Genomic DNA, 25,982 nt, shown 5'->3' with positions numbered 1-25,982 from the left:
TATTTGCATAGATTAGGCCAGGCTGTTCCTGTCTCAGTTGTGTGGGTTTTTTTTTTTTTTTCATCTATTATAGATTTTTAGAGACTTGCACATACACACACCCAAACCCTGTCACACACTCTCAGAAAACAACAGTGCCTTAGTTTGGGCTGTTGTTTTTCAGTCCTAGGACATTTCTTTTTTTCTTTTTAAAGGGAAAAATTCCAAGTGATATTCTACTAAGAAACAACTGTTAGCTCACCCCACCCAGAAAACCAAGCCTCACATCTTGAAATGCCGTGGATGTTAAAGAAAATGAAATGTGAGCTTCTGTGGGTGGACGGAAGGGGAGGGCTGCAGGTTTCCAATGAGCTGAGCGGTTGTTCGGATATGAAGAACAGAGAGGATTTACAACCCATCCCTGTGCCTCCGCTAGAAAGTGGTGACAAGCAGAGAGGTAAACTGAGCAAATCACAGAGGCTTGGCAGCAGCAGCCATAAACACTTCATGATAATGATCAAGAGTTCCAGGTGTAGTTCAGAAATTAACAGAGACTCCCTTTTGCTAGAAATGGTGTAATGTCACAGTGACTGTGAACAGCCAGCTACATCAACAGGGAAGTTTTTGTACCAGTTTCTTTGAAACTTTTATTTTTCCAATGCACGGAGAGGTGAGAGTCTCTCTTAGAATACTTAAAAAACTAAGTCTTCCTGTCTCTTGCCCACAGTTTGAGGCAAGATCAGCAGAAGCATTTTTTCATACTTTAAATTTCCCACACACTTACACACATGCGGGAAATCCTGGAGTGCACACCCAGGATTTCTCTCTCTTTTCCTTAACTACCTTGCTAGACTTGCAAATCGGCCGCTTTTACAAAACTTTGATCTTGATTCCCATCTCATACAAGTTTTCCAAGATGTGATTTCTTAAATTGATAGCAATTTTTTTAATGGTTAAAAAAATTCCCAATAACGATGGGTCCCCTAGCTATTTTCTTTTGAGAACTTAAGTAATTTAATGGGGATGATTTTTTTTTTTTTAACTTTTATGGCCAGGTGGCTCAAGGGGATATTTCGTTGAACACTGATTAAAAATAATTTCTTCTAAAGGAGTCTTGACCACAAAATGGAACCATTAATGGGCAGGGACGTTGTCACCAAAGCGGAATCATGCCTGATCGCCTCTCGTTCCTCCCATCACACGAGCATTTTCTTCTTCTTCTTTTTCTTCTCCTTTTCTTGTCCTTAATGGCAGAGTAAATAAGCAGCCAGCGAGGCCTAAATGTTTTCGGCCAAAAACAGAGTCCAAACTCCTCAGAGAAAACATTTGGCCTCTGTGGTTTTGTAATATGTTCCAGAACACTGAGTTCAGTGAAGAACATTGTGAAAAACTCCCATCCATCGGAATGATGGTGGGGAATGTTACAGTATCAGAAGTTTCATTTGGTCCTTTTCCTGCAGGCCCATAATGAGGCTTGTAAAAAAAAAAAAAAAAAAAATAGCGCTATGTGGAAGTTCTCATGGGAAAAATGAATGGCAAGAAATCCTAGCTTTAAAAGAAACAGCTAATCTGCTAGTTTGATTGTTCTTCAAAACTTACGCTGAACCAATGAGCCTAATTAAAAACACTTGGCCTACTTCTATAAAGCATCATCGCTTTCTCTATGCTTCGTTTGTATACACCACAAAACTCCAGATAGACTATTATTTTTTCAAGTGCTCACTAACAAAGTGCTGACTTTGTTGGGACGGCTGAGTTAATTTCTTGAACTCAGTGTGAAACCTTAGCTAAACAAAATTGTGGTAATTTTCCTTAATTTGTAAAAGTGATTGGAGTGCAAACAAAATTTTCCTCTTGGGTCAATCCTATAATTTTCAATTAACTAAAACTAATAGTCAGGCAGGCACCAAACCTACATTTTGTTTAAAGGGCTGGGAGGCATTTCCAAGGGTCAGGATGCATTAATTGTTTTTTATAATTTTGAGGGTGGGGTGGAGAGTCACTAATAAGCACGGTCGGTTTTGTTCGTAGTGTTAAAATACAAAAGGAAAGATGCTTCGAGGTAAAATGTCACAGCGAAATAAAATTTGTCCATTTAATTGTATGGTTATAATTAGGATGTGTTAGCACAGTTATCCCTTCATGCTCTGGAGTCTCCTTGTGTGAAAGCAACTTACACTCTGTACTTAAGCTGGCCTTCTGGTCCTTTATTGAATGAAGAAGGAAACATGGGGCCAGTTTCTGGAGACAGCTACCCAGCGATGACTGCTACTCAGCAGAGGACCTAGAATGTTACCACTCCCAGGGTGGTCCTTGGACCAGGATCATCCACCTCGTTTTCGGAGCTTGTTAGAAATGCAGAGTCTCAGGTCCCACCCAGAGCTACTGAATCAGAATCTGGATTGCAAAAAAGATCCCTCGGTTAGGGATCTGTTTGGTTCCCTAAAGACTGTCTGGTTTGCACACAACAATCTGAGGATCTCTTCAAGTACACACTGGGCACTCAGACTATGCACTTGATGTATTTCCATAGAGAACATGACTGGTTCTCCCCATGTGACGGGAGGAAATTCACATTCACCCTATAACCCTAGCTTCCTACTGCAAGGCAGGTCCACGTGCCAAGGCTCTTTGGGGTGGCAGGGGGCAGTCGGTTGCGGGGGTGCGGGGGGGGGAGAAAAATGCAGCTTACAGGGAAAGAAAGCACCAATCCAGAATGAAATACGAAAATCACCAATTGTCATTAATACAAGTGCCACGACCAAGCTAGAGGAACGTCGTACTGGGCATTAAAGCACACCCCTACTCCATAAAGCAAGCGAACTGCCACACAGATGGTTTAACATCCAGAGAGACTCAGGATTGTCGAGCACTCCTTTCCTCTTCCCTTATTTCTCATGCTGCTGCTTTAGGTATCCAACCCATGATTTCAACAGATCCTGTCATTCAACACGGACACCCAGATGAATTCTTAAATAATGATAGTAGTAGTACTAGTAGTAGCACCTCATTTGGTCAAACATAGGGTGAAATGGAGAAGGAAAGTGGGTCTTAAGAGAAAATAGATTTTAGAATAACACACACACATATATACAAGATAGCGTCAAAGACCCACAAGGCCAAGGCAGCTCTGTCCACCATCTGCAGTAGTTCTTACCTGTGTAAATGAATCTTCCCGGTGTCCCTTTGCAGAACTGTTTGGATTTGTAGGACAATGTGACCTCTACAACACCAGGGATGTGCCGAGGAGGAGTTTGCACCCGGATGGCATGAGGAGTAATCAACTAGGGGGGAGACATTTGGGAAAAAAAACATTGTCACTGCATTATGTAAAGGACTCATTTCATATGTTTCTTATCAGCTCTCAATAAACATAGCCTTCAAACACATAATTAACCTGTCAGTGTTTAAATACAATCGTGATGGAACCTGTATAAAAGACACTGACGACAATATTTACAAGTGCTCTGAGCACAGCCATAACAACTTTATCTGAGTTTTCCTACACGGCAGGCACTCTGCTTCCTGGTTTGAAAAGTGAACCTGGCCTAATGAAATGATTTATCTACTACAGGATATCCTTTGGAAAATCTCTGTTTGAAGCAGACACCCAAATCAGAGCTGAGCTCTGCCCCTCCTCTCCAGAAGCTGGTGGGCCTGGTGTTTGAAGTGAGCCCTTAAACATGTGCAAAACACAGAGGTAGGAAATCAGTGGGCCAAGGTGCTCTGATTAGCTGCAGAGCACATGTAGGAAATGTCCCTGAAGACCATTTGGTGCATTAACTACCAGAGGCACAATCAAAGAGCTTTAAAGGGGAAACCCAAGAATGTGCCTCCCTGAAATAGCTGAGGGATCTAGCAGAACTAAGGACTGTCCATAAAAGGGAAATGGAAAGTTGGGGAGGGGGCTGGAGGATGATCAGTGGTCCATTATGCAATGCCACGTGCACAATGAGAAAGGTCATTTCTGAACCCTGTTGGCAGCCAGAGTACACTGCAAAGCAGAATTTATTTTTTAGTACTCGTATCTTTGTTTATATAACTAAAATGTTATTAACGGCCATAAAACTGGCATTATCTGGTTCTTTGAAAACCCCAGCCCTGGTATTTGACTGGCTGACCTCTCTGATGGTGCTGGACTCTGCGTGCTCTCTCTGTGGTGTGTGCAACAGCCCATCCGTTATTCCTTTCAGACGCATTTAGATCAGTGCTGCGGTACTGAGTCAGTAGGCAATGGGTGATCACTTGAGTTTATACTAACTCATGTTTGTGCTGTTCTTATAACTTAGAAAGGGCTTTTGTTTCAATGTGCAAATTCAAATGTTTTGCCCAGAGAATCACAGGTGACACCATGAGAATCCAGGTGACACCCACAAATGCCAGCCCCTGCGTCCTGCCTGGGTAAACTGTCCTAGCACAAAGTCCTGGCAGAAAGAATGTAAGAAAGTTGCTACTGCTAAAATCCGCAAGTAATTTCTTTCAAATGCTCTTTCTTGAAACATAAAGGTCATCTGCATAAAAATCATTTTAACTTAGTAATTAGAAATGCCTATCCTCTTCCACAGAATGTGTGGACCCTTAGTTTATTAGCTGGAAATACACAGAAGATACTTCAGTAATACCGTGCTTATGTGGAACCCCTGGAGACTGAGCTCTCCATGGCTAAGTTTTTCAGACGGCTAAGGGTTTATCCATAAAAGCACAAAAAATATTTAAGATTTTGACCTTTTCATACTGAAATTCTTCCAAAATGCACTGTATGTTTTCTAAAGTAAGCAAAGTATATATAATTTAATTTAGCCTTGATAAATCAAGATTTTCGTTTGGAACACCCCTTCTTATATCTTGTATCAAAGCTCTATTTATCTTAGATCTATATATCTTCTATAATACAGAAAAGCCCTAAGTCACCACTGAGGTATGAGGGGCTATTTTCCCCTGCACTAAATGGCCCTGGATACCTATGAGTTTTAAATTATTTCTATTTTGTTCATTTTTTTTTTGTCTTTTTTCCTCCTGGTGTCCTTTGCACTTTCTATACTGCTCTTCTAATCTTTAAGCATCCAAATCAGGAAATCAAGTTTACTATTATATAGAGAATAGGAGAAGAAAAGAGGCTCTGAAGAGCAGTAAAAGATGACCTTCCAAAATCAAGTGCATGTTTAATCTCAACTGATCAGACAGTGTTTGTGCAATGTTGGGATTAACACTTGTTGAGTACCTAGGTTATCTACTACATTGCCGAGGATTTTACTTGCAAACACTAATTTGGTCAGAACGATCGTAAGTATTTTTATCGCTTTTTTTCAGATGTGAAAACAGAATCATAAATTGTTAAACTGCTTGCACAAATCACGCTCGTTAGAGCAAATAAGAGCAAAAAAGTGACCCCAATGCAGTTCAAAAAACGACAGGAACAAATTCTTCCTATCTGATCATAAAAAAGAAATTGTTTATATTCATACCTTTAAACTTTTTAAAGGTACTATCAAACTCAAAATTTTCAGATCCAAAGACTGTGTGTGTGTGTTAATCTACATGCTATATCCATTTTTCACTTACTGCCTGGTCCTTGGCTATGTTTTTGATGGTGGAAGGTGCCATATAGTTATATTCCAAATAAGTGGTACGCTTCTATCTTAAGAGTTGCTTGGACTGTAGAGTAACATTAATTCACGAGAATATTTAGGAGAACTTTCAGCCAGTTACAAAATACTTCACCTGCCCTCCCTTTTCTCAGGGGAAATACATTTTAAAAGATGGAAAGATATCAGCAGACAATTGAGACATCTTTTTAAGCATAAGTACTTATTACCTATGAGTTGATACACTAAGAAACAAAATTCATGGGCCTTACAAATTGATTAGATATGACTGCAAAGAAACTAAGAGAGTGGGGTGTTGGCATAAAGTACTAGGCTCAGGAAATTGAAACAAATTTTCATTTACAATTTTATTTTCAGTTTTAATCAATCACTCTAACTAAAGCAGAGATTCATTCTTGAAATAACTATCCTTCGCAAATGAGGTAGAATATGAATCATCATTAGAGAGTGAATTTGTTGATGTTTTCCTTGCTGTGGATGTTAGTCTGGGAACAGGCTCTAGCACTGACACATGATACTGATGGCTTACAGAAGGAAAAACTTGTAACTAACTTCTGTCAGTTGAAAGCAGAGGCTTAATTACTAATCACTCAAAGAATTACAGTATTTATTACGGGAAGGAATGCTAGTAATCATTTAAAACTAACACTCTCATTTCATTAGCGAAGGACACAAAAGTCCAGAAAAGTCTAGTGGCTTCGAAAATTGACTCAACATGTTAGGGAAAAGACAGGGTCTAGATTTGGAAGTCTAGAACTCAAGACCCACCTCCAACCCCCTCCCCCCATCTCAGGATAAATTTCCCACATTGTTCCAACCTGGCTGAACTAAGGCAGCCCCTCTAAGTTACCGAAGGAGGAAGGGCTCCAGTAAGTCTAAATTTTCCGAACTTCCATCATCGGAATACCGCTTTCTTAGTTTTGCCATATCTATAAACCACCTATACAATTATGTACTTAAAAATTTTTAATTGGTTAACTTTTTGTTTAAAATAACTTATTTTAAAAGGGAGCTATATTATTATCACAACTGGTATCCCCTGCCAAAATAAGAAGGAACTGTGGGTGGTAATCTTAAGGTTAACATGATGTTAAATCCTAGCTAGATAATGTTGACAACCTGCGTGGGTTTACTGAAAAGGGAGTTGAGCTAGTGCTGGACGTTACAGACTTCTTTGCCCCAAGTGAGACTTTGTCCCTTAACATAAATCAGAAGGATTAAAAGAGAAATAAAAGGAAAATCACTTTCTCATGATGTGATTCAGTTCTACTTAATGTCTGTGTCGAATCCAAAATGGTCTCTTGTACAACCAGGGGGCACGTACCCCACACTTTGGGAAATTCTATTCTAAGTGATTAGAGAACAGATTCACTCTTTTGACTTAACTTCCTTAAATCACAAACCAAACGAGCTAAAAATAAATATTCTTCTGAAACCCTGTAGCATCTGACACTACTTTCTTCCTTTTTGGAAGTCTACACTTTCTTCACTTCTGTGACACTAACTTTGAGACCTAAGACTTGCAGAGCATCTGATGGTTTATCAAAGCACTTTCACATTCACTCTTTTAAAACCCATCCTTATGGGATATGTATTCCAGTTGAGAAAAGTTGAGGGTCAAGCAAGTTAACTAACATTATTCGAAACAGTAGAAGAAAACCCATCTCTTACGCCTGTTAAGTGTTTTCCAGGGCTCCTCTCATATTCATTGGTTCCTGTTCTCTTCATGTGCCAACTATTTCTTTCTGCCAACTTGTTAACTGTAGAAATTTCACAAGGCTTGTTCTAGATCTCTTTCTTTTTCACTTGCCTGACATTTCTTGAATTCACTCATTGGCTCAATCACCTCGCCTAAACTGACTTCCAAATCCACACCTGTAGCTTTGATCTCTTTGGCCAAGCACCACATTTTTATGAAAAACAGAGTAACAGAATCTCCCTGAACTTGTCTTATTGCCACCTCAATCTCAACAGGACCCAAGATAAATTTATCATCTTCCTACCTATAAGTGAATTTCTTGCTCCTGTGTTCCCTCTCTCAGCTAAGGGAACACTCTCCTTTGAATCACCCAAAATAGAAAACTTAGGATCATCTTATGTTTTTTCTCCCTTCAACTTTTCTTTTAGTCATGTTGATTTTACCCTCCACTGAATTCCACTGGCACCTTGCCTGGCTTCTTTATCCTGTTCAGGTTGTCACCATTTCTTACTCAGATGACTGCAATATTGTAACTGCCTTCTAAATGGCCTCTCTCTACTTCTACCTTCTCCGCCAGAACTATCTTCTTCAAATCAATCTCACCACAGCATGCCCTGACTCAAAACCTCACCTGCCCCCTTTGTGTATGGTGTATAGTCCAGACTCCTTGGCATGGTAGTCAGGTGCTCTAAGGCCTGACAGCTGATCACCCTTGCTAGTCACCCTCCCCACTCTGCCCTTCCACACTCTGAAGGCCATGCGGATACATGAAAACACCACGGCCTTGCCTAACATCTTTGCTTTGTTCATGCCATTTCTTGCCTAAATTTTCCCCCATGATATTCCTCTTGTTCTTTAAGACCCTCACCAGATGCTCTCTCTTCCAATAAGTTTTACCTGATCCACAGTTACCTGCACCTTTGTAAGAATTTATATAAGTACGGAATGTATACTATAGAAAGCATCCTATCTTACTTTGTGCCATAAAGATTTTCTTACACATCTTTCTCCCATTAGACGGTCCCTAAGATCAGCTACGGGGTCTAATTCATATCTGTATCCTCTAAAGTATTAAACTGGATGCCTTACATACAGGATATTTCCCAAATATTTCTGAAATAAATACTTGTGTAAATTGGACCAGAATTCTACTAGATGTTTGATTGCATTAAGCAAGCAATCCCTATCCATAAGAACTCACTGTTCTTAACCTGATAATATTTAACCCTCATTCCCTAAGTTGCTCTTAAAATTAATTATCCAACTGGCCCAGCACTCAGGTCCCTGCATGAGACTACTGCTCAGATATCATCTAAGTGGTAAAAAAAGAAGATGTCTAAAGGTCTGGGACTCATTCCAGCGAGAAGGGATAAGGCGAAACAAAGAAAAAAATGGTTAAGCAATACTAAAAAGTGGGCCACAAAAGATCAATGCTCCAACAGCAGTGTTTATTTCTAGACTGATGACATTAGATGTGATACATCTTCTGTCTCTCCTGATTCTTCCTCGTGTGCGTGTGTGTGTGTACTTCTGTGTTTATTTGTGTGTGTGAGAGAGTATGCATGTGCTCGCACAGGAAATAATAATCATATATATAATTCTGGAATAAATAAATTCATACATTTACAGGTATTACTTTTATTATGAGAAAAATATTACTAAAATCAAAAGTAGAATACTATCAGTTTTGTGCAATATGTATTGCATGTGATTATATAAGAATTAGATATATATTTGCATGGAAGAAAGACCAAAAGGAAAATCATCAAAGTGTTAAGAGGAGTTACCACTAGATGGTAAAGTTACGGGTAATTATATTTTCCTCCGCTTATCTCCCTGAATTTTCAGGCTTCTCAGCAATCAGAATATTATAATCAGAAGAAATCATTTTTAAGTGTGGTACCACAATGAAAGAAACACACATGGTCTCTGCAAGGCCCCAGAAGAGGCTGCCAGCACACCAAGGACCTGCCGGTGACAGCAATTTTGCTCCCTCCGAGCTGCCTGTGTGAGCATTTTCTCTTCTCCAGACTCAGAGCACAAGAGCAGAAGAGTCCCGAGTGGTCGGCCAGGCGAGGCACACTTGCTGTGGCCTCTGGGTACGAAGTGAAGCTGCTGTGACCGTGAGAGACAGGATGCAGACATGCGGGGCGGTGGGTGAGGCCTGTCCTTGACAGAAGCGGGAAACAGGAAAGAGGAACGACTCCCTCTATGGGTGCACAGAGAATCATGAAAGATGCACAGGGTTGGAAACAAAACCCCAAAGAGGCAGTCTGCAAAGCCTGGGAGTCCAGAAGAGGGGCATGGGAGACGATAATTCTCCAAATGGTTTTTATAAAAGTCTCTAGCAGGATCAAAAGTGTGACCCACGTGGTGGGTGAATGAGAGTACCTAGTATTTTAAAATATTAATGGAGACATGTTGGAGAATTCTAGGGGAAAAGGACAAGTCTTGGGAATCACCTTCTTCTCTGAGAGCCAGTAGCTCTTACTATCTGTATCCCCGTAGCTCACACTAAATGGATGGTGGTGATGACCTTGATGGTGACTCCAGCAGCAGTGACTTTTCACTGTCTTCTTACTCTGTGCCACATACTGTGAGAAACTCCTCCAGTGATTTCTGTCCTATAGTATTAGGGACAGGCAGGGGTAGTAGCTGGTTCACAGATGTGAAAAATGAATTTCAGGAAAGTTAAGAAAAATGACCAGGGAACCGATAAGAAGCAAGTCTGCCTGACTGATGACCACCTTTATACAACCACAGCTGTCCCTCCCTACTACTGTTTATTGTTTTTCCATAATTCCTGGCACTTGTACTTTTCATCCTACCTCCACTGTTAACAGGGTAGAATGGGTCCTCAGCCTCTCCTGCATTCAAAAATGTTCTGGGAACACAGTAGGTCCTCAAAATAACCTTTCTCATTGGTGAGAGGTTGGCTGAGAATTATGTCCCAGCAAAACAAAAGAGCAATTCTAAGATAAGCCTTTATGCACGTTTTCCAACCAATGGAACTATATGAAATAAATGCAATTTGAAGTTCCATGCTACAAAGCCAAAAAAATAACTGGGATTACTAGAAAGTGCACCAGTGATTTTTCATCACCACCCTTAGGACTTAATATTTTAGCCTTAATCACTTTCAACACTACAAGTAAAAACAAAACCAAAAAACTCGAAAACAAGCAAAGACTTAAAGAGAAGGGGTAAAAGGAAGGAAAAGTTAAAGTTTCTTCTCTGGAAAAATAATTAACAGTTATGACTAGAAAAAGGCTAAAGTGGGCACTGGTACAGTGGTTTTTAGGTATTACCCCTCCAAGAGTCTGGGTTCTAAGGTACACTGGCCCATTCAGCCAGTGTCACCCTCTGTGCCTCACTTTACCATCTTATCCTGCACCAGCTCCTGCTCTGTGGGAGGACAGACAATAATGTTAAATATGCTTTGTGTTTGGGTAGAGCTTCTCTAGGGACCCTAAAGCACTTTCCAGATTAATTTTTTAATTTATGCATTAATAATTCTCACAGCATTCTCCCTCCTCCTCAATTAGGATAATAATATCCATCTCTTTTGAGAGAGGCAGGGGGTGCTGAGTGATGGACATAAAACAGACACTTAAATAAGGAAACTGTAACATAAAAGCATAATTAAAGCTTCAAAACCAAATCGACCAAGGAGCTTTAAAGAGACACCACAGTGATGGTGACCACACAAGAAAACTTATTTTCCTTCCACTCTGGGGCATTCATCTTTCTGTAGTTAAACATGGTGCTTACAAAATATTATTTTCTGGAGTTCTTAAAGAAAGTTGAAATATGATCAGTGTATATTCTTGGGCACTGTGCTGGCTGTACCTATTTTATCTCTATTCCCCTGAAGTGGGTACAACATAAATCAGGGGATGCTAGCTCTTCTCTCTCAGTGTATTCTGGTTTGTTCCCTAATCAGGGTTCTCTGGGTTTCGTAACCCCGGGTTTTTTCATTCCCAAGAATTGCCTGTCTCAAAGGCAGTATATGATTTCTCAGGGAACGTGAGAGAAAGCGCGTGGAAGCATTTACTGTTTCACAAACATTCTGGTTTCCTTTTGTCCTTTCAAGAAAATAACAAAACCAATGTTTAGCAAAATATGTTGGGTCCCATGAATTCCCAAAGATAAACTTTATGTATGAATGTCAGAGGAGACCTTTGAAACTAAAGTCTCAGGAATTGAGTTAAAAGGGGATTTAAAATCTACGTTTTAACAGTCAGTCGTATCTCCTAATACTGTCTGAAATGTCTCTCACATAGGTATTGACACAGACACAGATACACAGAAGAGAGATATAGATCTATTTTCCTATTGATTGCCTGCATCCCCCAACTAGAATATAAGCCCCATGAGGATGCGAACTTGGTCTTTCTTGTTTTCACTACTCTGTTTCCAGTTTTAAGAGTGCCTTGGACCTAGCAGACATTCAGTAAATACTTATTGAACATTGAATGAGTAAATACCGTGACATGATTAACCACCACTAATAATTAGGACAAAGATTCAATAACGTCTCTTATGAATCTACCAAAAAGATATCATCAATACCACCCCATTCAAAAAATCTTTTTACTAAAGAAAAAGAATTATTTTGACTTTGCCCCCACAGACTTCCTGGTAGCCTCATTAAACATTCACAAAAATATACTACCCAATTCTTCTGACCGAGAAACTAGCCAGGTCCCTAAATCAATGCAGTTAATTGTACAAAACAAAACAGCAATAAGATCATCTTTCAAAATAACAGATTGGGGAGAAAAAGGCTAAAATAAATATATTATGCTTCAACTACCTTTGGTTTTGTGGGTTGATTGATTTATTTATTTTTCGGTAATTTATTTTTTAAATAAACTTTCTCCAGCTCTCTTCCCAGGATGTAAATCTTGTGCCAACTGGGCACCATTAAAGACTGGATCCCATCCTGACCATGTGGGAGCTGGAAAAGCACTGGTGAGATCCTGAGGTCCACGGTATACCAGACGGGGAGGACTGGACACCAGTAACGCCAGCCCCTGTGGTTTGAAACTGCACAATGGGCTCTTTCTCGAGGCTTGTTTTTCTACATTCAGTCAAGAAGGAATATCATTCCCTAGTTGGGCCTGGCTTAGGGTCCTGGGTTGCTGCTTTGTTTGTTTGAAAATTAAAATATAAAAGAAAAAGGAAGGCCAGATACATTTTTGGAAGGGGCTGCATGTCATCAAAGCTGGTGGTTTGCAGGGCAGAATCTTTGCCTGCAAAGATTAGGAATTAGGAACAAAAACGTAAGAACCAAAAGGTGGACTAGCAGGGAATGAATTCACGTCTCACCAGAAAGTCTTTTAGGTTCTTTCAGAGTTCTAAGAAAAGGATATCAAAGCTGTAAGATGCTAAACAGTGACTCATTCTCACATTCTTTAGTGGTATAGTTCCTATTTGCATCCTATCTACGGTGATCCTTGCACACATACTCAGTAATTCCTGATTTAACACATCCCTCCAGGAAGTGAGTTCTGCGGAAAACTGAAGCCAACGCCCTTTAAATACCGTGCCACCACAACTGCTTTCATTGAAGTCTTTCGAGGATGCATTACACACATCACGCTGTTTCAGACAGAAGATATTGAATATAATTGCCATCTCTTTCTTGACTACTCAGGGCCACTGTCATTATGAACAGCCATTAACATGCTGCGCAGTAATATAGTTCTTCGTCTGCTTTTTAGGTTTTCCTTTCCTTCCCTTGACATTAAGCTGTCACTTCTGCTGTCACTGAGCCTGCTTCTAACAGCCCGCCTCTAGTTTGCTCCTTCTAATTTGCTATGACCTGGGAAAACAGATAACATAGTTGGTTTAAAATTACTCTTCTGGTTACCTCAAAGTCTGTTATTTTATATATTTACTCTTTTTTTTTTTTGGTTCACTTCTGGTTTCATGCTGAATTTTGGAGAGTTGCGGTGACTAGAACGCTCTTCCCTGGATAGATGAGCTTTCCCTACCTTCTTTTTAGATGGTTAAAAAAAAAGATGGCTCTGGAGTCAGAAGAATTTTGGTTCAAGCCCAAGTTTTGCAAATTACCAGCTGTGGGACCTTTGGAAAGTCACTCAACCTCTCTGGCCTTCAATTTCATTGTCTGGGAAGGCGGAAGGGCTAGTTATCTGACTAGAGTTATTAAAGGACTTATTGACTTAACACCTATAATGAGTTTAGGAGAAGGCCTCACTGGTATCAATCACTTAAAAAGTGTTAGTTTTATTACTACTTAATCCTCACCATAACCAACAGATTTACACTAAGGTATTTATGTGCATCCTTACTGCACAATAAATATATCTAAATATAAACTACCTAATTATACATGCATTAACAAAAACTAAACTGCAATCTGTCTGGTACTGACACTATGAAGCAGCACTGAATATAACAGTTGCTAAAAAGTAGCATTTGTTTGATTGAATGAATGAATGAAAGGAGAAGCAGTGCCCTTCAACATTATTTTGTATAAATTAATGCCTCTGAAGTGTAAGGCTCTGTGCTAGACTCTGTAGACTAAGCTGAATTTTGCATGGATCCTGCCTTCAAGGGAGAGGGCAGCCCCTTATGTCACAATAATCAAAGATAGAAAGTGATAAGAACATAAGATGGTACAGATAAGGCCATTAGGAATTGAGAAAGAGAAAATATTCAATATCTAGAGCTGTGAGGGAAGATTTCAAAAAAATGATTTTTTTTCTGGATCGGAAAGGGTGGAAGGATTTGGGCACAGAAAGGAGGGAAAAGCATTGTGGAAGGAGGAATGGCATAAACAAGACAAGAGTGCAGAGGTGAAAAAATCACTGCAGGCATAAAGAGCCACATCTTTATCCAATCACTCATTGTGACTGGAGCAGAAGTTAAGATGAATGGTGGGTAAGGATGTTGAAAAGAAAGGTCAGAGGCTTACGAGGCTGTACTTGAATCCCAAACTACGGAGTTACGCCTTTAGGAAAGAGGAAGCCAGTAAGGTTGCATAAGGAGAAAGGCTTTAGGTCAGATCATCAGGGAGCCATTCCAGCAATCAGCATTGAGCACATGGATGAAATGAGCACAACACTATATAAATATTGACTTTCTTCATTAAAGTCACATGACTGCAGCCAGCTGCGAATTCTGTCTTTGATTCACGTTAAAATTAGAAACACATCACACTTCTGTGGTTTATCCGTTTTCAAGTTATAGGCACATATGTGTACCTCCCGAATGCACTGTAAATAAATAGCTGAAAATGTCAACCTAAAGGTGCTTTTAACTAACCTGTAATTATCAACATAGAGGATAGACTTAAAGTGCCTTAGTCAAAAGTAGCAATATAGACTAGAGGATTTTAAAGCATAAGGTGAGCATGGTTGTAACTATGTAACTATATTAAAAAGGCCATTGGACTATTTTTAATCTGTTTTTTAAATACGCTGGCTCACTTAGAAATCATTCCCTGTGCAATAACTTGGACTTGAAAGGTATTCTTCAAAGCCATATTCAAAGTTTGATGCAAGTGATTCAGGCTACTCCTTTAATTCTTTACAAATGAAGTTTAAAATTTTGCATTAAGCATCTTCCTCTTAATAGATGATCAATAAGTACAGGTTGAATAAAGACTTGGCAACTTATGTATTTAGGAAAAAGTAGGCAATTAGGAATTATTTAAAACCTGTGCATTTAATAAACTTTGAATTAAACTTCTACCTGTAAGCTTCAATATATGTAAAGTAGATGACACAGCTATTTATGTTGTACCCTATTTATATTAAAAGTTTTTGAAAGAGAAGATATTTGACACAATGTCTTTCTCCACCTTAATTTTTTTTATTTTAGTGGAATTGTATCTCATATAAATGTGTTATACATAATAGTCGTTAGAGTTGTGATGCTATTATGTTTAAAACTTGGGAGGGTTTGGTAAATATAAGGAAGTATGTTTAAAAACTAGGGAAATGTCACGAGAAATCCTGGTACAAGAGAAAGCTGAATGGGGAGTGAGGTTGGTGTCTGGAGAACTGGGCTGGAGAACCAGCACTAACTAGCTAAGGCATTCTCAGGACAAGTCACTGCACCGGCGGGCGCTGGAACCTCTTTTTCCTCACTTTCAAAATAAAACAGCTGCAGTTGATGACTGGAAATGCTCCTCAAAGCCCTCAAAATTTTGTGACTCTACATGTGGTTCAGTAAAAATCAAGGCCGGATATAAGGCCTGGGAAACTCACAGTGGGAGCATGTATGAGCTGTAGTCATTCATTTTTTGATGTCACAGAGGAGCAAATACTGTTTTTCTTTTTTTAAATTTACAGTCCTTCCTCTGAGCTATGTGCACACATGAGAATAGAAAGTAGATATGGAAAGGAAGAAGGGAAGAAATCAATAACTGCATTTAAAACCTTATTTTCCGACTTCCGGATTCAAGCAGCAAAACTGCTTCTCAGCCCCACAAACTGCTATTTACCTGACCATGGTCACCCATAGGTTTCCCAAAGAGTGGCTTCTTTTGCCTTCTGCCTGTCTCTGGGAATGCCGTTGAAGAAAACATTCATCTGGATGAAAAAGACAGTGTATGGCCCCTGGATGAGGCTAACTGGTTCATACAGTAATGTAACGCTGGCTTCTGCCATTTGAGCTAAGTGGTCCTGGCAATCTTTAAATATAGCTGTCCTACAAAATCACATGGCATCTAACGTCAAGTGTGCACGGACTAAAACCAGATGCAAAATATGAGAGAAATTCTGTTCAGAGCCTTGCAGGATTAAACAATAACAGCTCCAGACATTGCTGGTCTAATCTGAATAATACTCTGCAAATATTTCACATTTTCCTACATCTACACCAGCCCGATCACTTCATAATTGGGTTTCATGACTTTACTTCATTAACATGAAATCTATATATACTTCAGCCATTATCAGTATATCTTCCTGTAGAGTGAGCCCTGAAAAAACAGGTTCTGTGGTCACAAAGTTTGGAACATGCTGCATACTATGTCTTAGATAGTCAAAGTGCATATAAGTACCTCGAAAACTCTAGGACAGGACCAGTGGAATCTGTTTGACTCAACATTTCCCAAATTTACTGGGAAAAACCTCCCACCCCCATCTCCCATGGGGTGCCTATTAAAATCCCAAAGAACTGGTATATTCCATAGAACTATCTGGAAGATGAATTAGAACAACACTGTGGTATAAGTCTCAGGTGTAGATCAGATACCAGAATCTGAAGTGTAGAGAGTGAAAATATGGACTGAAGAGATATCAATAGGGAGATCCAGTTTGGGGGCTAATTAAATCATTTTGATGAAGTTCAAAATAAACATGATATTGTATACTGCAAGTGTGTTCTAAAAGTGAAGAACAAACAATAGTGGAAGAAGTTACTTCCCACCCATCCTCACTCCCACCCTTCTTACTGCTGGGGGGGTTTCAAGGGAATGAATTCTAGATAAAAGGAATGACTAGAATTGTAGCTGGTTTCCAAGAGGATTTGGTCTAAGACCCTCATTTTCAGATGTTGAGATGGAGGTCCAGTGACCAACAATGACTAAAATATAGGTGCTCCGACTGGACAATGGAAGGACTATAATTACTATCTGGCTCCTAGCCCACTGCTACCCCGTGAAATCTAAATCCTTTCTTGGATGGTTGTCTTCCATTCCCGCCACCCTCTGCTCCCTGCCAATCCCACCACTGGACACTTTTTACAGGCAGCTTAAACACCATAAGCTGTATAAATTCTCTCAGCTATTTCAGTGACTAATTAAAAGGATTGTGAGAGCCTAAAACGTCCAGCACAGAGATCCACCTGGACATAATAGAAACCTGATTGGTTATTGGAACAGTCTACCTCTGACTACACTACTCTCTCTGCCTTCTAGAACCTTAGCTGGAATTTTAAACCACAAATTTAGCTCTAGATTGCATAAATATATTATGTAACTCTCTAATTTGCTACATGAGAGCAAGCTGTCTTTCTAAGTAATATACCAGATCCCACAAAGATTCACTTTAATCACGGATAGTACCTACCCCAGTGTTCCGCACCAGCTGGTAAGCCAACCAGTACTCATTGTTTAGAAATTAGAGGAATTCAGAAGGAGATATTAAAATAACAATTGGCACGACAAACCAGTAGCAGGAGCCCCTCGCCCCTCCAAATCACAGGTTGGAGAAAAGCAAAAGCAATGAAGTACATGTGTATTCAAGAAAAAAACTCAACCCACGTTAAACATTAGCACACATCAACCCTGTTGGTTTCTCTGGGTTTATATATAAAACACTACAAAGATTTTTTTTTTTTTGAGTCTTCTGGTGTAAGACATGACAAGGAGTACGAGAGTATCAGGAAGATAATTTGCTTTGTAAAAAGAGAGGAGAAAGGGCGAGAAGCAATAAGGAAGAGAAACAAAGATAGCAAACCAAATTCACAGGAAAGCCCTGTGGTTCACCTCAAACTTGGGAGCTCACAGAAGGCAGCCCTGAGTTAGGAACGGGACAGTGCCACCTGTCTTCTTCCCAACTGGGGGCTAACAGTGAGCTAAAATGAGCTACTCACTTGCAAAAGATTGGGTTGGTAGGGGAAGGGCACAGATGAGGGTAAATGAAGCCAGCCCTATTTTCTCTGGCTCTTTTTAAAACTTCTTTAGCTAAAAAGAGACTCCAAATAATAGCATCAGCTGCTAATCTAAAATGTTATCGACTTGTCCTGGCCCACCAGCCCGCTTCCTGCGTGCTTTGAGCTACAGAGTGAAGAAATGGAGAAGAGATGAAAGTCTACTTAAAATGAAAAGTACTAGATCTCAGAGGTGGCATAACCTCAAGAGAAAATGTGGCCAGGGACAAAGAATTTGGATAGACTGGGGTCCTACTCTAGAGAAGAGGCCCAGACAGGTTAACTGTCTTAAATATACAAGTAACTTAGTCATTCATATAGAAAAAGAAGAGGTTGTCTTCTGCCTCTAACACAAAGCATATACCCTTCATAAGGGTAAATTCTTCCTGTAAGCCAACGGCTCCACCCACAAACTTACACAACTAGAAAATGAAGGGACCGCTCTTCTGTTCTCTACATGACAAGTCTAGCTTACTTTGGGAGGTGATAGTAACTGTTAAGATACCATCAAGTATAAGGCATCAATGGCAATTCCATCCTGGTCTGATACGGTAAAACCCTAGGGTAAAAATTTTGGCATAGGCTAAATCGTGGACGGTTAAAAAGGTGGATTTGGACTGTCTGGGTTCACATCGCATCTCCACCAGTTGATAACTGAACAGCTTATTTAACTTCCCCAAGCGCAGTTTCCCGGTTAGTGAAATGAGAACAGCACGCTATACATGCTACACATGCGAGCTGTCACCAGGTTCACGTGAGAGCCTGGCAGGAACTAAGTGCTCAATGAATGTTAGCTAATATTAGTCATACTCTACTTTCATAGATATCTTCTCTTAATAGTCACAGTTACCAAGTTCTGATTCTATCCAGTGGAAGCCTGGAGAAATGGCCCCCAATTTCTTTGGGTCCTACCAAAATAAAAGACACAATTTAATTTTGACTAAAAACAACAGTCATAGTTACTACTACTGTTGCTATTACTACCCCTACTACTGTACCACGTGGATTACTGTGCCTGTCTTTTTTTCCTCTCTTCTTCCTGTCCTTCCTTACTCTCAATATTCTACCTATTTGCTCTCTCATTAACGTGGGCTTGTATTTCCTTTGTAAAAACATACATTGTGGTTCAATCCCACCTCTAGCCCTATCTGTCAGTGTGATGGTGGGTCTCTGACCCTCTCTGACACTTGGTTTACTTATATGTATGTAACATGGGGCTATAATGAGAATCAAATAAAATAATACCCGTAAAGTGCCTATGCATGAAAACTCTTAGTAAATGTGAGCTACTTCTCAATTTCTCGTCAGTATACAATGGATTTGGGGGTTTGGAGCAGTACCAGATTCTCTCCCTGCACTAAAAAAGAGAGAACATCATATCTGTCAAATAGCCTGGATGAAAATCTAAATTTATAAATAGTTTAGAATATTTACAAAAAGTTCACCTCTGCAAGACTTATTTTTCCAAATGTCAGGACCATCATGATGATAACAGGCCAAATTAAAGTCCTCCATCCAGACACCCAACTGCTAATGCTGCAGGGGATTTATTTATTTTAAAAGAATATTAGCTAAAACATTTTGGGAAACTACATAGTGGGCTTTCACCAGGAAAGAGTCATAGCTGATTTATGATATATCCACAAAGGAGAGCAGTTTGTGAGGAGGAGGTGGGCAAAGAAGGAGCATGCGCCCTCCAACCCCCACCTCCCAGCTGGACCCCCCAGATCCATCACGAGGGGCTTCTGGTACACTCAAGGCAGGGGTAGTGGAGGGACACATGAGGGAGGAGGACAAAGGTATCACCTCAGTGGATTTTCCTTTCATGACTTGCGTTGATTTTTATATGGAAACAGATCCTTTAAAGCAATTTAGATAAATCTAAGGTAGAATTTAACCTCCCTTACGTGTTCACCAAAAAGGGCAAGAAAGTGAGGGAACTGAGAGGAAACTGGGGGACCCTGACAAGGTGGAGGGAAAAATGAACAATTTCCTGATATGCTGAAGTCCTTTATTCCACATCCAACGTGGTGCACCTGGCCTAAGACAGGCATGAGGTTGTAAAGGGAGCATCACAGTAACCCCACTTATTCTCAGGGGTCAAGAATATGGCTGATTCTGAGCCCCATTTCTCAGGCCTCACTGTGACTGCTATGACCTGGATAAAAAGTTCATATTCTATTTATTCTTCCCCTCTTCTCAAGGTCCAGGACAAGCAAAAGAATGAGGGGTAGGAAGGGATGAAGACACAGCCCAGGGGACCTGGGAATGGCTATCCTTATGAGCACTGTTGTCTCCAGCAGCAAGGAAGAAACATATGCCATGTACGTGATGCTTCTAATGTTACAACCCAATGTTTCCAACAAAGAATGGGGTGCAGTCAGCCAGGGAGCTCAGTCCACCTCCAGACCTGGGCTGTTCTAACGTGGACAGCAATGAGTTTGGTGGACTGAGAAGTCCATCTCTGATTCAGCTTTAAGGGAGCTTGGATTCTCTGGCCAAGAGCATGCCGCTTGTTGGATGCATGGGAAAGACAAAGGCAGCGGCAGAACGGGCTGGCAAGGGGCTTGCTGGGGCGGCTTACTGGCAGTGAGGTGTGCACATAGAAGGCTTAAAAGGAAGGGCAGCCTCTGCTTTGGAAAGATAAATGTACTCAACTGTCACAGTCTTAACTTTCTGCTTATCTCTGTGGCCCCTCCAAAGAGAAAACACAATCAAAACATCTGGATGGGCTAAACAGTGGTGTCATGGGAGGACAACCAGAAATGGAAATAGAAACTCTGAGTTCTAGCTCCAGTTCTGCTACTGACTCCTTTGTGTGGCCACATACCTATCACTCACACTCCATGGGCTCTGGGTGGCTGCTTTGGGGTGATGTAATTACATATGTCTAAGTCTCAGTATCCTTATCAAGAAAAGATACACGTTAAGAGTATTTACCTTGTGGTGTAGAGGGAAGATTAAGATGATCTATGTCAAGAACTCAGCACAGTGCCCAGAATCCAGTAAGTCTCAATAAAGTTTAGCCATTCTATGAGCACTTGTAAAGTGTGTGAGATAAGTGAGCTCAATGGTCTCTTGCAGTTCTAACCTTGTTTTTACTCCAAACTTCGGGGAGATGAAAGAAAAGGGGCTCTGGGCATGCTGGCTAAGAAATCGAGGCTCAGAATTTAGAAAGCAAAGGCAAGTTTGCCATGGCTTCTAAGGAATGGTGATACTTATGTTCTGTAATTTGAGCTAATGTTGATTATTGCCAGACAAGTCAACTTGCAGTTAAAATAATGATCACAGTGCTTGAAAAGTACTGCAAAACTAGAGCATAGTCATTTTCATATGGTTGAAGTCCCACACTGAGACGCCTGAGAGGTATAAACTCCTAGGGCTCTGGGTTCTTCTAGGTTCCCCTGGCAAACTGCTCACTCTCTGATGAAGAGTCATTGAATAAGTCAAGAACCACCTACACCTGGATTATTACTGTCACGTGAATGGTGATCCTTGAAGATGGTCCTACAATAGACTCCATCTACAAATGTTCACAGATTACTACCTTGTTACAGTTTGAACAGGGCTTTGCCTATATATTTTGTGACTTTGCATCTCCTTTCCAATTCCCAATACATAATAGGACCTCCACACTGTGGCTAGCCCATGAGGACAAATGACAAAACAGAAGGTCTCCTGGTGCTGATGGGCCAGTGGATGGAAGTCATTCCAGTAGAAAGTGATGCCTCCTGGTAAACCCAACCCATCTTTCCTAGTTTCCAGAGTTCCATAGACTGGAGCTGGCCCACCCAGACTGCCATCTCTAAATTCTACACACTCTCTTAGAAATGCAAGTGTAGACAGTCTCCTCAACTAGACCAAGCTATTAGATATTAATGTTCAGACAACACCTACCTCACTCCAGACCAGCATGGTACCGAATATGACCTGTAACCCATCAAAGAAATTGTCCCCTATGATGATCACAGTCGCACCTCCCGTCGTCCATCCTTCACTCGGGCTGATGGCTTTGATACAGGGAGTAGCTGCTTTTCAACACACATGAAAAAGAGAAGGAGTCGGCTGTTAGAACCAAACTTTAATGATGGGAGACTTGAGGAAAAGAAAAAAAAAAAATCTTTTATCTTTTCACGAACAGAAAGTCCCTCAAGATCTCAGCATTTCCTAGTCACATTAGGACCTGAAACCTCAGGGTGCAATTTCAGTTTTTAAAAGCATGCTTTTCATTGTTTCTATTAAGATACATATATGTTACCCAAATCTTTTTCAAACCTGAAATCTTATGAAATAAAACGTAGAAGCAAAATTTAATTTATGAAATGCTAAGGATTTTTTTTAAATGGGTGATGTTTTAAAATACACTGGAAACCTCATAGAATTGCTTCATAATTAAATACATCTCCTGAAAAGAAAGCTCATAGATTTTTTAGATAAACATTGCTGTTTGATGGGAAGGGAAGAAAGAAAGGAGGCTGGAGCAGAACATCATTCTTGTTCCATGCCTTCTGTCTGTACCACTAACAGAGCAATATTCCTGAATAAAAGTCACTAAGTTTTTTTCAATAAATGTCATGGATGCCATTTTATAGATGCAAAGTATGCAGGTCACTCAGGGTGAATTATGTAACCAAATAGCTGAGTCAGGGCTGAACCACAGAAAGTCCCATGACCTTTGCTTTGTTGTCATTCCCAGGCATAAAACCCAAGAACTGGCTTTTTCAAAACTTCCTATCTCCTTTCTTTCCATTATAAATGGCCCTTGGAGATGGGAAATAATTTGCAAATACTGTGATTCCAAACACACTAGAGGTGGTTTGCCTGATGAGCATGGCGTGCTTTCAACAGAATTACTAGGCAAAAATGAAATCTCTCAGAGAGTACTTTCGTACCACTGAGGACTGTTAACTCCACAATGCCATGCTGCTGTTTTCATGATCACTTTTATGAAAAGGAACAAAGCAAAATTCTAAAGCAAAGGAGATATTGTCTAAGGAGAGAAAATGAGACCCTCCTCTTTAATAAAATGTTTATTAAGTACCCTAGACTGACTTTCCAAGTATTGAAGCCAATGAGAGCACCAGTTAATTTTAACAGGAAGAAACTGGCAAAAAAATTATTGGACTTTGTCAAATTTGGCAAAATGTCATGCTTTAACTTTTGCAAGAAGAAAAGAAAATATGAAGCCCAGCCCGCTGGAACCATTGCTCATGTGCCACCACACAAACAAGCAGAATGGGTTTGATTTTGAGTCAAATTTATCTTATAAAATTGCACAGAGAAATTTGGAAATATCCAAACTAAACATTTCATGTTGGCTGAACTCACAGCAATGCATTTACAACTAAAACTGGCCAGTTCAGATGCCTTTTCTCTCCCCCACTTTCTCCTAAAAACAAAATAATTAATCAAGGAAATGTAAATGATTCACGGCTTGAAAATTCTTGTTCAATTTTTGACACATATAAAGGTTGTGATCAATGTTCCACAGGCATAGGACTTTTTTGTAAAATCTTCCTTTAAAAGTAACCACGTTTAAATGCATAATTGAGTACTCCTAAACTAATGATAGAATATGATGCATGATTCCAAGCAATTTATAAGAGAAATAAACTACATTTAACAACTATATAAAATTCTTAAAATATAAGCAGTTTGGAAACATTCTAGTTAATGTCTCAAAATCTTAATTCTTAATTTCTAACTCAGTATAAGTACTTAGTTGCTAGAGTGGAGTAGAACAGGTATTACTATATCCCCGGATACTTCTGAGAAGACTAGAATATTGGTTAAACTGAACTGGTCTTGAAAGATTCCTGCCTGATGGCAAAGTGTGGAATCCAACGGTATCATTAAACGCTGACCCTGTGATTGCCCTCATAAACACAAAATAATCTTGGTGTTTATTATCTGTATTAGCTTTGGGATTTCTTTTAATTTTTTAAATTTTATTTTTTAATCACACAAGCATGTTCCTTTAGTTAAGTATGGACTCCTCCAGGCTTTCTCATCGTTGCACAAAAGCAGACACAAGGGCGTGTTGGTTTATCTTTGACAGACTCTCCTATTGTAAAGAAGCTATAATAACATGGTCAAGAACTGCCAATTTTATACTTGACCCCAGCTCTCTTTTTTCCATTTGTTATTTGTAGGATATAGAAGGCATGTAAGTACATATATGTATAGATGTGTGCGTATGTGTTCAAACATTTCCTAAGGAAAGTGATGATGTTTTCAACCATCCAGAAGAAAAGGTACACGTCAACTAGTCAGAGGTAAGTGAGCATCAAGTTTCAAGAGAAAAACTGGTGAGGAAACAATATACAATACCATCTTCTTAGTTTTGGGGGAGGAACAAAAAGCGCTGGAGGAAGTACTAAAGGAAAAGAGTGGCACCCCTGGATCCATCCTACCTCTATGCTCAACACAATCCACTATCCCTGCTTAGGGAACTAAGTGCCATTCTCAGAACAAGTCGGTCGGGCAGCCCTTTCTAAGTTGAGACCTCAAAGGGTTCCAAAGGTGCTCCTATACATCTGTGTCATGGCAGTCTTGAGAGGAAGCTCTGTGGCACTCCCCCACTGGGAAGATTGGAAAATATGTAAAGGAATCATGGGCTGACCCACTGAGAGAGAGGGGTGAGGAAGGGATGTTACTGGCATTTAGTACCTGGAAGTCAAAGATGCTAAGTTTTCATGCATGAGACAGTCCTGCAAATGAAGAATGCTATAATGTCAATAATGCAGGGTAGAAGACACTGTGACTAGCTAAATGAACCAGGCTCAAGAGCAGTTGTTAAGAACTCACAAATCCATACAGGCCAAGGCAAGAAACACGAATGAATACAGCAGCTCAGGGTCTCAGAATAAGCATGAGATGGATGGTTGCTGGTACCGAATTGGGGAATCTCCAGCCATCGGTATCCCCGCACAGAGGCAGTCCCAGTGTGACCTGGTCTTCTGATCTTTCTAAAGAAGCCAGGAGCCCAGATTTTTATGTGAAATTTCCCAATCTTTAAATGCTGGCAACTAATTCAATATATTTTTTTTAATGTGTAGGCTAAACAAAATGTTTATGGACTTAAATTTAACTCATCGGCTGCCATCTTACATTTTGACCCTAGTCACAAACAAACTTGCCAGACTAAAAGCAGCCCAGGAAGTACTTGCAAACGTGCCTAAAATAACAAGTACCCAAATGTTCACTGTAGTATCGACAGTAAACAGTATAAGCGTCTAGGTGCCCCCAATAAGGGAGTGATCATAGGATGTGTGGAGTATCACTAGAATGGACGAAAAAAATTTTCTATAAACTGACATGGAAAGATGTCAAAATATGTCAGTAAGTAAAACAAAAATCAGTTTGTAGCCTGATGAATAGTGTGATTCTGTTAACTTAAAAACTGATATCTATTAGCCTATATGCATGAGCATGTGTAGGTATGTGTGAACAGGTATGACAGACAAAAGTCTGGAAGGATGTACACGAACTGTCCCGAGTGGGTCCATATGAAAAAGGAAGGTGACTAGAGAAAGGAGACTATTAAATTCTACTCTATAGATAGCCATATGGTTTGAATTTTTCCAGTGAGCACATACTAAGGTAATACGTTTTAATTAAAAAAATAACAGCAGAGCGTTTAATTCTGTGCGACATAAAGGTTATACGTTTTAGAGCAAATTGATACTACTTTTTTTTTTTAAGCTCAGATGTGCTAAGTAACAGATCCTGAGCCTCCCCTTCCGTCTTCTCTTGGGGTGTGTTTTCTCTGAGAAAGCTCGGAGAACATCTGCAACGACTTGTTTTTCTTTCACTCAGGATATCCAGAGAGATGCAGAGGGAAGATAGTTTATAATAGTCACGGTGGATGTGTTCAGTGAAATCTGAAGGTGAAAAGACTCATGAAAGAGTTCAATCCAGCCCAGGAGTGTAATAATCAATACAATTCTATCTCCAAGGAAATATTATGGAATGGGGGAGAGGAGTGGATTTGAATACAAAACCACTTTTACCGGCCAAATCTTGATTTAATTAATGAAAGAGTCTTTCTTCCTCGCCAATGAATTTTC

General features: G+C 39.9%; 1 protein-coding gene across 2 annotated transcripts in view; it reads right to left on the bottom strand.

Annotated features, from left to right (window-relative positions):
- The window catches only part of EBF1 (EBF transcription factor 1), a 398,056-nt gene that overhangs the window by 74,078 nt on the left and 297,996 nt on the right, over positions 1-25,982 (bottom strand). For both annotated transcript variants that reach the window (XM_060008445.1, XM_060008444.1), the window contains 2 exons: positions 21,811-21,941; positions 3,137-3,263 (listed from right to left, as the gene is read on the bottom strand). In XM_060008445.1, coding sequence (XP_059864428.1) covers positions 3,137-3,263; positions 21,811-21,941 — 258 coding nt within the window. The remainder of the gene's footprint in view (positions 1-3,136; positions 3,264-21,810; positions 21,942-25,982) is intronic.

Source organism: Delphinus delphis, chromosome 3 (assembly GCF_949987515.2).
Source record: "Delphinus delphis chromosome 3, mDelDel1.2, whole genome shotgun sequence".
NCBI classification, from domain to species: domain Eukaryota; kingdom Metazoa; phylum Chordata; class Mammalia; order Artiodactyla; family Delphinidae; genus Delphinus; species Delphinus delphis.
The sequence above is the reverse complement of the archived record's forward strand: the minus strand, read 5'-3'. Positions and strand labels throughout refer to the sequence as shown.